This window comes from Manacus candei, unplaced genomic scaffold (assembly GCF_025592945.1).
Source record: "Manacus candei isolate 608988 ecotype Guabito, Panama unplaced genomic scaffold, ASM2559294v1 h1tg000002l, whole genome shotgun sequence".
Classification (NCBI taxonomy): domain Eukaryota; kingdom Metazoa; phylum Chordata; class Aves; order Passeriformes; family Pipridae; genus Manacus; species Manacus candei.
The window spans coordinates 13,908,341-13,921,665 of NW_026138050.1; the positions used below are offsets into that span (position 1 = coordinate 13,908,341).

General features: G+C 50.0%; 1 protein-coding gene across 8 annotated transcripts in view; it reads right to left on the reverse strand.

Moving 5' to 3' along the window:
- Positions 1–216: 216 nt before the first annotated feature.
- NPRL3 (NPR3 like, GATOR1 complex subunit) overlaps positions 217–13,325 on the reverse strand; it is a 42,375-nt gene continuing 29,266 nt past the window's right edge. For all 8 annotated transcript variants that reach the window (XM_051782310.1, XM_051782317.1, XM_051782332.1 and 5 more), the window contains 3 exons: positions 6,585–6,774; positions 5,264–5,456; positions 217–922 (listed from right to left, as the gene is read on the reverse strand). In XM_051782310.1, the coding sequence (XP_051638270.1) occupies positions 757–922; positions 5,264–5,456; positions 6,585–6,774 (549 nt within the window). In that variant the 3' untranslated portion in view covers positions 217–756. The remainder of the gene's footprint in view (positions 923–5,263; positions 5,457–6,584; positions 6,775–13,325) is intronic.

Here is a 13,325-nt window from a genome sequence, read left to right on the forward strand (position 1 = left end):
CCCTTGGGACCAGCCTCTGGCTGTGTGGAACATGTGCACTTCCAGCTTGGCCACTCATTTCAGTCCTGCTCAACAACCCAGCTCCCACCCCCAGAAAAAAATGGAAACACTGAAACCCAGGAGCACACAGGCTGCTTGGAGACAGCCCTGCTCCAACAGCACTTGGGAAGAGGATACTGGGGTGAGGGAAGAACGAGCTGTGACACAGTGAGCAAGTCACTCATTCATTCATGGAATTGTTTACTTGTGATCCTTTGCCTTCCTGTCCACGTCCTCAGGTAACAACGATCAACAGAATTCCTCGGTACCCAGGGTCATTTCCCTGTAATCCAGGCCAGCTCCACTGTGCCTGGAGCAGAGGCTGTGCTGTGGGGACATGGCCGAGTGGCTCAGGAGTCGTGCTGGAGAGCAGAGGAAGCACTTTCTATGCACCAGCATCCAGCAGAAGGTGACAGTCTGTCAGCAGCCCCACAGTGGAACTCTCCTTGTCCTCTCTCACAGTCCCCGGGGGCAGCAGGGGCAGGGAAGGGCTGTGGCTGTGGCACAGCAGGAATCCTGGCTGGGCAGGCACGTGCTGTCCTGCAGCAGGCCCAGAGCCCGGCACAGTGGCCTCGGCTGTCACCACAGGGAGCAGGGGGGACATGGAGGAGGGGGAGAACCTCCTCTGTGCCACGTGGCGAGAAATCACCTCCTTCAGCGTTTAGGCATCTTTTAGACACGGAGAGCGTGGCAGGTTCCCTTCCTGTGCCAGCAGAGTCACTTCAGGAGGGACTGAAAGACGGAAATCACGGGGTCCTCGTGGCTGGTGACCACCAGGACACTGCGGAACTTGTCGAAGAGCATCAGCAGCTGCGAGCGCCGCATGTTCTCGTTGTACATGATCTCCTCCAGGTGGTGCCGCCCTCGGAAGTAGTGCAGGAGCCTGTGGGAGCAGAGCAAGGGGGGCACAAAGGTGGGCCAAAAGCACCTGCACACACCTAGAGCCCATCCTGCCACCCCCAAGGTGTCCCCTCCCGTGGGATGCAGATCAGAAGGTGTTTGGGTTGTGTCCCTCATTTGCGTGAATTAAATAATGGTACCATTAAATCATGCCCAGCACAGAAACCCCCTGGAAAAGCAGGGGCTTTGCCAAGGTCCTCCTTAGATCAAGAGGTTTCCCAGCCTGTGGCATTTCCCAAGGCTGGCAATTTTCAACATAGTTATACCTCCTGAAAGGGGAGAGGCACAAGTGCAAACAAGCCTTGAGAAGTCAGGACGTGGCAGATTTACTTTTGCTCTCTCTTAGCTGGGCCTACAGTGCCCTTTGTCACAGCTCTGCACCAGGGGCCTGGGTACCTACACTGGCTTTTGGAATTAAGAGGAAATTTTCCCTCCCAGCAGCCCAAGGGGCTTTGTAACTACAGGTTACAAAACCCAAACTCACTCAGGGTTTGGGCAGCTTGGGCTGGGTGGAGCAGTCACAACAGGGAGGTGGAAATTTTGGTGACAGGCACCACAGAGAAGCTCTGGGAGTTATAAGCCCATAAACTCTAAAGCCTAAGCTCAAACTGTGCTGGCTTCTTAAATTCCCAGTTGTCTTTAAACAGAGACAGCACAGATATCACCCACATGCTACAGCCATCAGATAAGTTGGGCCCTGCACAGTCAATCACAGCCCAAATTTGCTGCTCAGTCTCTTGTCCCACCCTCCCAAATGTCAGAGCCATCCTGCACGTGTCACTCCAGTGCTCCCACCCATCAAGGCCCAAGTGCCAGAACCCCTCCCCAGCTCCACAGACAGATGTGCATCCACATGTGTTACACATCACACTCTGCACTCCAGCTCGTGTTCCATTACCCCTGTGCAGCTTCATGCCAACTGACAGTAAAGCTGAGTGGAGATGACATGATCTGTTTTCCAACCCATCCATACAGCCCTCATGCAGGAACAGCCCTAAAATACACCCAGTATCCACCAGAGCATTCCTGTCTGTTCTCACATGGCAGCAGGATGGGCCTCTCATGCTTTTCCTGCAGGACCAACACCTGCCTGGCTGCCTTCTGCTGCTCAGGCTAAAAGTGGCCATTCCCAGGGACAGTGTCACTTCTTGTGTGTCAAAACCAGGCTGTTCCCTGAGGCATCAACAGAAATTTTTGTATGTTATAACTTGTGTCACTGTTCCCAAAGTGATTTTGTGTCTTGTCTGCCTGTGCCAGCCCCATGTGCTCGCCTGTTCTGTGCAAATGGCACAGCCTGGCTTTCCACAGCAACACAGACTGAGCAGCTTTCCAACAAATAAATCCATCCTATATTCAGAAAGTTTGGATCTGTAATGGGTCAAGATCAAATATTTTCCACTCCAATAAAAGCTAGGGAGGATATTAAAGAATATCACAAAAATCTCATCTGGAAGACACCTCCAAAGCCCAGTCCAGCATCCTGCTCCAGCAGGACTACTGCCAATGCTGTAGCTTTTCCCAGCCAAGCTCAAACCCTTCAGAGATGGAGATCCCCCCACATGCTTGGGCAATCTGTCCTGGGCTGCACCACCCTCCCAGGGAAGAGCTTTTACCTCAAGTCCAACTGGAGTCTACAAAGCTGTACTTGGGGCTCACAGCTCCAGTGGAGATGGGCACTACCTTCACCTTTTTGGGCAATGAACATTTGTGGGACACAAAGATGGCACTTCTTGGGGCAGTGGCACTGCATTTGAGTCCCTCTGAAGCTGCACAGAGTGTCTGCTGTGGCCAGATCCAGATGCAGTGACGGGAGATTATTGCTTTCCATGGCTCATCACTGCTCTCCCCTCCTCAAGAGCTGCCCCTGTAACAGCACTGTAGTGTCCTTACACACTAAAAACCCCCACAGTTATCTCAGACTAGTCACTCAAACAGAATTAGCTTATTTCTGGCCAAGATATCCCTTCCACAGCACTGCCTGAAAATGGAGCAGAACTGTCCACAGCTTGGTGCTGCCAATGAGCATTCCAAGTGGAGTAAAGGATCTCACCTCCCCATCTAAGAGCAAGAAAAATAAATCCTGAAAGCAACTCCACACCCATGGCTTGGGAGAGAAGCCATGAGTGAAGCCTCAGACTTCTTCAAAAGCCCTGCTTTACATGCAGTGAGGAATGCTTTGTGTGCATTACCCAAGATCCAGCTCAAAAGGAACTTGTCTGCCTCTTAAGCTTGTTCTGGAAGGACATGCCAACCCTCCTCCAGCTGCACCCAAGGAAAGGACTCTGATTTCAATTCCCATTCACTGTTATGAGGGTTAATGCAGCCAGTGCTGGAGCCAAGGCCAGTATTCCTTGTTTCCCCTTGAGGTTTGTGCCTTGCAAAGAGGGGCTGTGCACAGCCCTGGATGGGCAGCAGCACTTTGTGTCCCTGTCATTACACAGTCTGTGTAAGGAGGAACAGGCTCAGAGCTGTCAGCACAGGAAAATGTACCTGGCTGAAGTTCCCTGCTGTGCTGGAAACAGCCCATCCCTCCCTCAGTGTGCACACACAGCTCCCCTTGGAAGGGCAGGCACGGGATATTTAGGGCACTAGCTCTGCATTTGTAGCACTTTGCTCTGGGAGGCAGCTGAGCCAGCAGAGCTGTTTGCCAGAGCACAGCCTCCCGTGGGCTGCTGGTCCTCAGAACTCAGGAGAGGAAGGGCTGGTGCAGCACCTGCATGAGGGTAATGAGGGAGAGCAGCTCCCTCACTGCAGCTTCTCCACAGCTTTTACCCTTTCACTGAGAGCAACAGTTACCCAGACACTCATTTCTGAGGGTTATGGCACAAAAAGAGAGAAAACACACCCACAGTCTCCAAGTTATGGTGTCTAAAACAGCCACTGGTAACCAAGAGGGTCTCACACAAACATTTCTGTGTGTGCCCACAGGACCCATCTGTTTACTGTATCTCCTCCCTCCCTCACTGCCCCTGAGCACTTGTCAATCCAAGCTGTAGCACACTGGAAATTCAGACCCAGCAAGGCCATCCTGGGGATCTGCAAAAGAACCTGGTGCAGGAGCAAACTGCACAATTCACATCACTCAGCTGCCTGGTCACAGCAGCTGCTCTCACAAAGGAATCAGAGTCATTTTTTTGCATCTGCAGTTCCAAAGCTTTTTCAAATGGCTGCTTTACCCAGATGAGGGAAGTGAGAGGGGAGCAATCACAACATGCTTTCCTCTCCCTAGGATAAATAAGAATCTGCATTGGCACTGAACTGGTCCAAAAAGTCCCCCCACAAATTCTGTCTTAAGATATCATTAAATATGATTTTGTTTTTACTTTCGTTTCTCACTGGTTTTGTAATGACTTAGCTGGTAACAGGGAAAAACAGTTGCAGAAGATGAAGGAGGCAAGTGATTCAGAGAGCAGTAACTACCCACAAGCTTCGAGAGCTCTGTCAAAGTCCCTCAGCTGTACTCTACTGCAGACAAGGAAAGTATTTTCCTGCTGTTGCAGTTTCCTGGGCTACCTGACTGTAACCACCCCAGGGTGAGAACCAGATTTCCAGGGGATTACCAACTGAACCCAGGAGTACTGAACAGCTGCAGCCCTTGCCTCGGGTGGTTTTCTGCCCCACAAGTATGAAAACCAGTGAAAGTTGCATTCCAGTGATGCCACTGAGTTTTGCAATCCTTAGGAAGAAAAAGCATTTCCTCCCCTCCCTCCCTTCTTCCCAGATGGCTGCTCAGGAAGTCATTCTGCTCTCACCACGTGCAGAACCACATTGTGTGTGTTATTGTTGTGTGGAAATTCGTAACAACAAAATGTGTGCTACTAATCACACCCCCTAATTCCTTCAACCTAATTAACCTAACACAAGGAGCTCTCATTGCTGCAACACACACCTTGAAACGTTCACAGACTGCTCTGCAAAAGGTTTCAAGGCTGGCTCTGTGTCTCATGCTCCTTGTCTCATATTTGCATGGAGTTCACAAACCTTAAAATGAACAGACACAACAGGGCAGCATCAGCACCACTGGGTCTTATTCACTTTGGCCTGCTCAGAAGGGTTTGTCAGGCTGTGCAGTTTTGTGTGTGTGGACACAGGAAGAACTGGCAGGCAAACAGTGAAGTCCAGCCATAGGCCTGATGCTGCTTCACACCCCCAGGACTCTGTTAACAAGAGTCCTTATGCCACAGGTATTAGTTTTGTCCAAAACTGCTGTGCACACATGAAACAGATACAAGGGGGACAAACCCAAAGGAATGTATCCTCCAGCCCCCCAGGCTAATGGGATTGGCTCAGTCCACACCAACAGAGTTGCATCCTCACTCCCCACCTCGCAAACATGCGCAGGTCCTCAGGGTTCTGGGCAGCAGGGACGTTCAGGATCGCTTCCCGCTCGTGTTCCAACAAGCTGGCGAGGAGATTCTCTGTCATCCTTTTATTCAGGGGTGAGTCCCCACCAGGTATCAACTCAGCACTGGAATTATCCATGCTAGGGCTTGTCAGAGTCATGTCATCACTGCTGGCTATCATGGGGAGAGACACAGAGACACACAACCTTTATATTCCACAGCATAACAATGCAAAGATTACCAATTCAGGCTATTTCCATGCAGCCTTTCCAACTAATCCCCTGGATCTGTGGAGCAGAGAAAGTGGCTCTCCAAATGCCCCATGAATCTGCAATTAGTCATATGACAACACAGCGATTTTCTCAATGGGAAATTCAAATGCTTCAACAAAGTCCTCAATTTGTGTGGAAAAACTCTACTTCTGGAGACCATAAACAGTCCATAAAAAACATCTGATAAGAAAATTCCCAGCCAGCTCTGCTGGAATACCGTGAAGTGGTAACATGAAAAGCCTAACAAGCACAGAAGGTGGGAGCAGGCAGAAAGGCCAAGAAGCAATATCCTCTTGTGAGCGAGCCAGAAGAAGCAGATCACAGACTTTTATCTGACTCACATTCCAAGATTTCTGCCCTAAGTCATGACTTCTGTAAAGCTCAAAGTTGTACAGAGGATCTCTCCCCATACCCAACCTGGGAACACTGCTCAGAACAGCACAGGCAGGAAAGTTTGGGGATTTCAGCATTGTATCTGACTCATGCTCTTTAAAAAACACTTTCCTGGAATCACCCTGAAGAATGGCACTGAGATTAAATAAGTCAGGAGACATAAACAGAAATCAATCATTTGTGAGAATGAGCCAGCTCTGTGTCTCCTCAGGTGGCTCCACAGCCCACAGAAACCAGTGTTTGAAACAAATTCTCAGTTTTCTTTCTCTCCTGAAATCCAAAGTTTGGGCAGTAACAGTGGTGCAGCCAGAGGAACACGGGAGAGCAGCAAGGGAGGAGGGAGCTGCTTTAAAAACAAAAATGGAACCACCTCTCATAAAAATCTTTTACATGACCAAATGAGAACCTGGCAAATTACAAAGCATTGCTTCTTTTTAAAAAGAAGAATTCAAGGTCTACTAGTCCTTAGGACTTTCACCAGTGGCCAGTGTGAATTTAAGAAAGGCTGGGCCTAATGAGCAAGGACTCCACTGAGAGGAGCGGTCTCGTTATCAAGGCCTGCTGGCCCTTGGCAGGGCTCAGAGGAGCTCTAGGAGTGAGCTGGAGTCTGAAACAGCAGAGACAGGTGTGCTCATACTTGGAGAACCAAAGCTGAGAGCGTTGGGGGTGCTCAGACTTCGGCCTCCAACTCTGGCAGTGAAGGGCATGTCTTCGTCCTGCGCCCGGAGATCCTCCTCGTTCGGGGGCACCATCAGGCACACGTAGGTGTGGAGCTGGATCAGGAGCCTGTGCTGCAGCATCCATATCACCATCTGAATGAGCTGGGTCTGCAGAGGGAGGAACGGGGGATTAAACACCCAGGAAATGAAACACAGGGGCAAAACAGCACACAAAGGTCGGACTTTGTGACTGACCGGTCGATGAGAAAGGCTTTTCACCCCACAGGAGAGTTTATCTCTTTTCCAATCATGAAAAGGTGGCCAGGCACAAACATTCCTCACACCCAGAGCCTCTGTGGGTGCTCAGGCTGTAATGGAGCCTTTAATGTTCAACATGTTTTTGTGCAACACTGCCCAGCACAGCCAGTGGCCTCCAAGGAACCAGCCCTGCCCCGGTTTGCTGGTTTCTACACAAGGGCCACTAAAATAAATCACCAAAGGGTCAGTCCCACATGGGCAGACTGAAGGTCAGGCTCCCCTAGAGAGCTGGGAGAGGGCAGGGGGATGGGGCAGAGCTGAAGAAACCAGGAGAGGTGCCCAGGAATAGGAGCCATTTGCTGTGAGATGGGAAACTGCTGAGTAGCCATGGGAGAGGCTCTGGAGATCAGAGCCTGCCAGGGCTGGGAGGTACAGAAACAGCACCACCACCAGCAGCAGAAGCCTTGGCAAATGCAGAGGGTCAGTATCCCTCACTTGCTGCTATAATAACACAGGCCAAGCTTACAAAGGCACCTGGGGTTTCAGGGTGCAGGCAGGCAAGAGGTTCACAAGCACTGAGAGATGTCTCTCGTATCAAACACACCCAACACCTGTGTCAGAGCAGCTGCCCCGCGTCCCCCAAGCCCTGCTCTGCAGTGGGCAGAGCCAGGGGCAAGTGTCTGTAGGATCTTGGCATGGCCTGTTTCCAGGAGCTTGGGAGGAGCATTCAAAATGCATCGTTGTGTCTGATTTCTGCATGAAAAGCCTTTTCATATCACTGCAGGCAACCCTCCCCGTAGCTGAGGGCTCTGAGAACACTGATTCACTGACAAAGCTGTTTGGGGATTTCATAGCAACCAACAGTGTTTTGGTGAGAGAAACACATGCAGCATGAGCTCAGGCTCTGAGAAGGAAGCTCACTCTGCTGCATTAATCATCAGGGTAACAGGCCAAATCTCAATAAAAGCCCCAAACCCAAGTTCATCAGCCCACATAATTTTCCTTTTTCCATAAATCTTATAATTCTCAGTTCCTCCTCTGCTATCAAATCACAAAAGAAGCCTCTTTTGTTTGCAGACAGACCCACACCCTGCCTTTTCAGGGATTACCACTTTTGGGGGCTCAATGGATTTTAACCTCAAAACGTATTATTTGGGATCGCCTTCAAACGTGTATTTTTTGGAAAGGCCATAATTCATTTTACATGTTTAATGAAAACTCTACAGAAGAGGAAGGTTGGCAAAAGACACTAAAGACATAGTGCTTTGCTAACATCTGAAATCAGCCTGGAACAGTGAGGAGGTTTATCCAGTGATTATGTTGCTGTAAACCTTCCTTCCAGATGCAGGGCTGGATGGAAAGATGTCTCATTTATTTTGCTTAAATTTCCAACCTGCTGGCACACAGCGATGTCTGATCAGCAAATGAAAGAGGTCTGCACATTTCACAGCACAAAACAACCCTGGAAAAATCCAAGGCAACTCAAGGAGACAGTAAGACAGGCTCTACCAAACCTGCAGAAGCCTGGCCCAGACCCACCTCCACTGGTCACTTTGGTGGTTTCATGAGTTACAGAAAGAGCCAGTTGCTTTAGTTACAGCTCCAAGTGCATGGAAAGTCTTATCCAACGCTCTCTAATCCTGCACCTTCACGTCTCTGCTCTTGTGGAAATATCTAGACAGCCACCTGGAAATGGGCTGTGACCAACTTCAGAACTAGAGGAAACTTCTTCCATACTGAAGTGAGCCTGAAAAATCCTCCCTAGACCAGGGAGACTGATGAGCCATGATGGTTACCTGCACTAAGCCAAACTTCAGCAGGCATTTGGTACCTCTTAAAATCCAGTCCTAGAAAAAGCCCAAGTGCTGCAGGGTCCTGCAGATGGGCCCAAATGTTGTGCTCTGTGCCACCACTGCAGATGTGCCTCACACCACTCCCACTTCTTCTGGGTTTAAGCCCATTTCTCACCAGCAGGAGTGTTTTCACAGATAAGGTCCAGCAGAGGCTTTGCTAACACCTTCTGCTGCATGGCCTTCTGGACACCAACACTGAATTTCCATCCACTCTCCATCTGCTCCTCCTGGGCTCTGATGGAGTTTACAGACAGGTCTGCAGGAGCAGAGGCTTCCCCGAGCCATCTGTGCTGTGCTGGCTGTTGGAAATGCTCCTCCTCCCCCAGAAGTACAGGGTTATCTTCGTGCCTGGTCTCAGCCTACTTGATCAGAGCTGGGCTCCTTGCTGAAGCCAAAAGGGCTGGGAGTAGCTTCCCAGGCAGGGTATACTTCAATCCCAGGACTGCCTGTGCTCCCTCAGCTATCCTCTGGCACAGCAGGAATCCACAACCAGCCTTTTCTGGCTGAAACACCAGGACCGTGAGGGAAATACAAAGCAAAACATTCTCTGTTGCTTAATTTAACTACCAACCCACTCCAAATTTCATCCAAGTTCCCTTTTCATCCTTCCCATCTGCCCATGCTGCCTCTTCCCAGCTCTGAGGGGTCCTGTCTGCCACAGCATCTGGTCTGTTCCTGCTGGCACAGATCAGCCCAGCTGATCCCATCCCCTGCATCTCCCATCCCACGGCACAGCAGGGCCCAGGCACAGGGAGAGCCCGTGCAAGGCAGCAGGGAAGGCACTGGGACAATGCCCTGCTTTGTGCTGACTGACACAGGCAGAGATGCTGCACTGGCCCCCAAAAACATGGGCACTGCATGTCAGCCCAGCTGGGCAGGTTGGGATGGCCAGAGGAAAGCTCAGCCCCAACTGCTGGAGGGACAAGATCCAGCATTCCTTATTCTCTACTCTCTGGAACCAAGGGGAGCACTTGTGAAACTCTTGAGAAATGTGTTAAATAAAACACATTTCCTGCAAGGAGTCTTCAAGGCTGTTTTCTTTCCCGGGGCTAAAAAGCTAAGGATAACTGGGAGCAGCAACAGGTTCAGGAAAGAGAAATGAAAAAAGCAACCCAGGAGCATTCAATCCTAGCTTGTTTCTCACTACATGAGGAGACACTCTCAGTTAAAACACAGCTTGCTTTGCCTGCTGAAGCACACAAGCCCCTTTCTCCAGCCTGGACCATCCAGTTATTTGACACGTGCACTCTTCAAGGTCCAACTTGAGAACTAAGGGCTGCCTTGTAGGATGGCACCTTCCAAGTCAAGAGGGTGCAGGGATGTTTGCTGAAATATATTATGTTTCTTTAGCATTCAAACCACGCTGTTTTATGGAAAGCAGATCAGCTATTAGAGCTTCTCCCTGTTTTACTGAAAACAGACTCTGAAAACTCCTACTAATGTAATATGAAACATTTAGTGTCTAATCCTTAGGTAACAGTTCTAAATTCTCAGCTTAAACATTCCCTCCATTTAGGCCTAGCAAGAACATATTTTTTTAACTTACTGTGCTAACCCCCCCTGACTTTATACCCGGTCCAACTGAATATAAATGAATCTTAATACCACTTCTCTACCTCTCCCAGCAAAAGCTCCCGTGACTCCTAATGCCTTCCAGATGCCCAGCAGAGCAGTCCCACGTGCAGTGTGGCTCTCTGAAGACACAGCTGCCTATTCAGTGTGTGCAGGCAGCTCCCCTCCCACTCCATCCCCCCACACCCGGGCTCATTTTCCACTGAGCCCCACACAAAGCACGGCACGTTTTCCGGATGCAGAAGGCAGAGGCCTCATCCCCCAGTGCCTGACTCCCTGCAGGACGGCCAGACTTACTAAAACAACAGGGAAAAGTTAAACAGATTTAGTTCAGCAGCAGCTGTCATGCTTCCCCATCTGTTTTTTCCTGCAGTCAACCACGTCCCATCGAGGGAGAATTAGAGAACTACAACAATAACAACGTGCATTATGGATGCAGGGAGGAAATGAGATGTCTGGTTCCCCCAGGAACACTCCTTGGACCTTGTGGTGGAAGGATCCCTCCTGCTGGTCCACCTTTGTTGAAGGCAGGGTAGGGAGATGTTACAGCTTCTCCTGAAGCAGATACTGTAGCTGAGGTTACTGCACAGATGAGGGGAAGCCACAAGCACCATTCCCTGCTCTTGGTCTACAAGGAAACAGTGCAGAGCAGCTGGGTGTAAAACTTCAACGTTGTGGAAAGAATGCATTGCACTGCAAAGGAAGTTAAATGAAGCCTTCCCATGCACCAGTGGCAGTGCCTGGCACAGATCCTGTCAAGGCCATGGGTCACCAAGAGCTCCTGTGCTTTCCTAGGAGGTTTTGAAGGGATGTGCAGCCCTCTGAACCCACCCAGAGCTCCACTCCAGCCTGCTCTCTGCTCACATCAAGGCTGTGCCACGGGGACAGGAACCAGCAGTCACAGGCAGCACAACAGGGACAGTTTCTTTGGGGTCGGGGTAGAGGAGATGCAAACTGCTTCTTTTCCAGTAAAAACACTGAAAGGGAACATGAGTTCTCCTTTGTATCAGCTCCCAGGATCCCCCCACCCAACGGCTGCACCCTGGTGAGATCCAGGACAGTCCCAGGCTGCACTGGATTGCTGAGTCCTGGTGACACTACACAGCCTGGTGGAGCCAAGAGACAACTCCCTGTGAGAAGGGGAGAACAGCTTCTGCTCCCCTCACCCCCCAGCTGCACAAGGTCTGCAGAAATCACCCCCTCACTCTGTGCCAGCCCTGGAGCTCGATGGACCTCCCCTGAGCAAATTCCACCTGCTAACCTGGCAGAAAACTAGTGCAGCTGAAACAAGTGAAAGGAATGGAGTCAAGCTGGACAGGAGCCAGAGCTGTAGCAAAGGGAAGAGGGAAGGGAGGAAGGAGTGTGTGTGCACACACCTGGGAGTGGGAAGGGAAAACAAGGCCTGGGCTCAGCAGCACCCAGATACCATCAGATCAGCAGAGCTGTAGGTGTGGGCTCAACCTCACACTGCTGCAGCACAGCCAGCCCAGCACGGCAGGGAACACAGAGAGAGGGCAGCAGGCAGAGAGCACTGCAGGAATACCAAAATCTTCTCAGCTGAGAGATACACAACGACCAGAGTCCAACTGCAATACACTGCTCAGCATCACAGGCAAGAAAAGAAACCAAGATGGCATGATCAAGGATTCCTGTCCCTGGCACAGGGCACAGCTGAGAGCACTGGCAGGGCTGGCAGACACCACTCCCTGGAGATCTCCCACCTACTTGACTGGCAGACACCAAAGGCAGATTGTAGACATGCACTCCACCTTTCCAGGCAGTCCTGTCCTTGCAGGTTGTTCGTACCTCCAACCAGCCAAAAAATACCACAGCACCCAAGTATAAAAACGAGTGTCACGTTTTTTTCATCCACCCAAAGGAATGGAGACATTCTACCCATGTAACAGTAATCCAACAAAAATAACTTCGTCCCCTTTCAAATACTTTTGTGTAAAAAACAGGAGGAAGGGCTCTGAGAGCTCTCCTTTTTTAAGGAGGGCTCTATTAATGCCTTCTGTATTCTCTACCCACCCAGAAGCAGATGCCAAAAGGAGGGAGCAAATCCCAGGCTTAAGACAAGAATCAAATGGGATGGATGGCATGAAACCAATAACAGTGTCTGCAGAAGATACACCCCCTCCCACAGCACTGACCTTCCAGTACAAATGACCTTCAGAAGCACAGGCAGTGCCCTCAGCCTGATGGAAAGCACGAGATAACAGGCAACTGCTGAAAATCTTCAAAGTTAAAAAACCTCACATCCCCTCCTGTGCACACAAAGAACAAAACCACAGGCAAAGGTCCCAACTTCCTCGATTTTTTTTCAAAGGCAAAGCAAATTTGACAATATTTACAGTTCAGAGTGTAGCATTTTTTATCACTGCACAGTGGAACAAAAACCCATTCACATCTCATTAGATTAATTGTATTGACTGGATGTGTGTTAATTAGTTGGAGCCTGATCACTTCAGGACAGGGATTGGAGTCACCTCTCTTAAAAGGCTAGCACCTAACAAAAAATAATACAGAGTCCTGCATGGGTAAATCAAAGTAGAAGAAAATGTACTGATATGAATACCTCTAGAAACTCTCTCCAATCTAAGCTACCCCAAGAGATGCCACACTTTGCTTCACCAAAAAGCCACTTGCCATGGCTCTGAACAGCCCACTGGTGCATGGTGGGCTCCATCTCCAAACACACACCCCTTCCCAGTGTGGCCCCAAGTCTCCTGCAACCACGGTTTTCAAGTCTTCTTTTCAGCCTGTACCTTTTCACAGCATCATCCTTCATCCTTTCCACACAGGCTGAAAGGATGCTGAAAGCCAGCTGTGCTGCTGACCTGTAGGACCCCACCACGGACAGGTGAGCAGCTAAAAAGCCACATTAGCACCCCATCAGCTCTGGCAAGCATTTATCACACTGTTGTTTCCAGGCAGAACTGCAGCAATAAGTGGCAGACCTTTATTTGTGTATTTTAAACAAAAGTAGGACGCCTGAAAACAGCCAGAAGTATCGAGGGAGAAGTATTAGGGCAA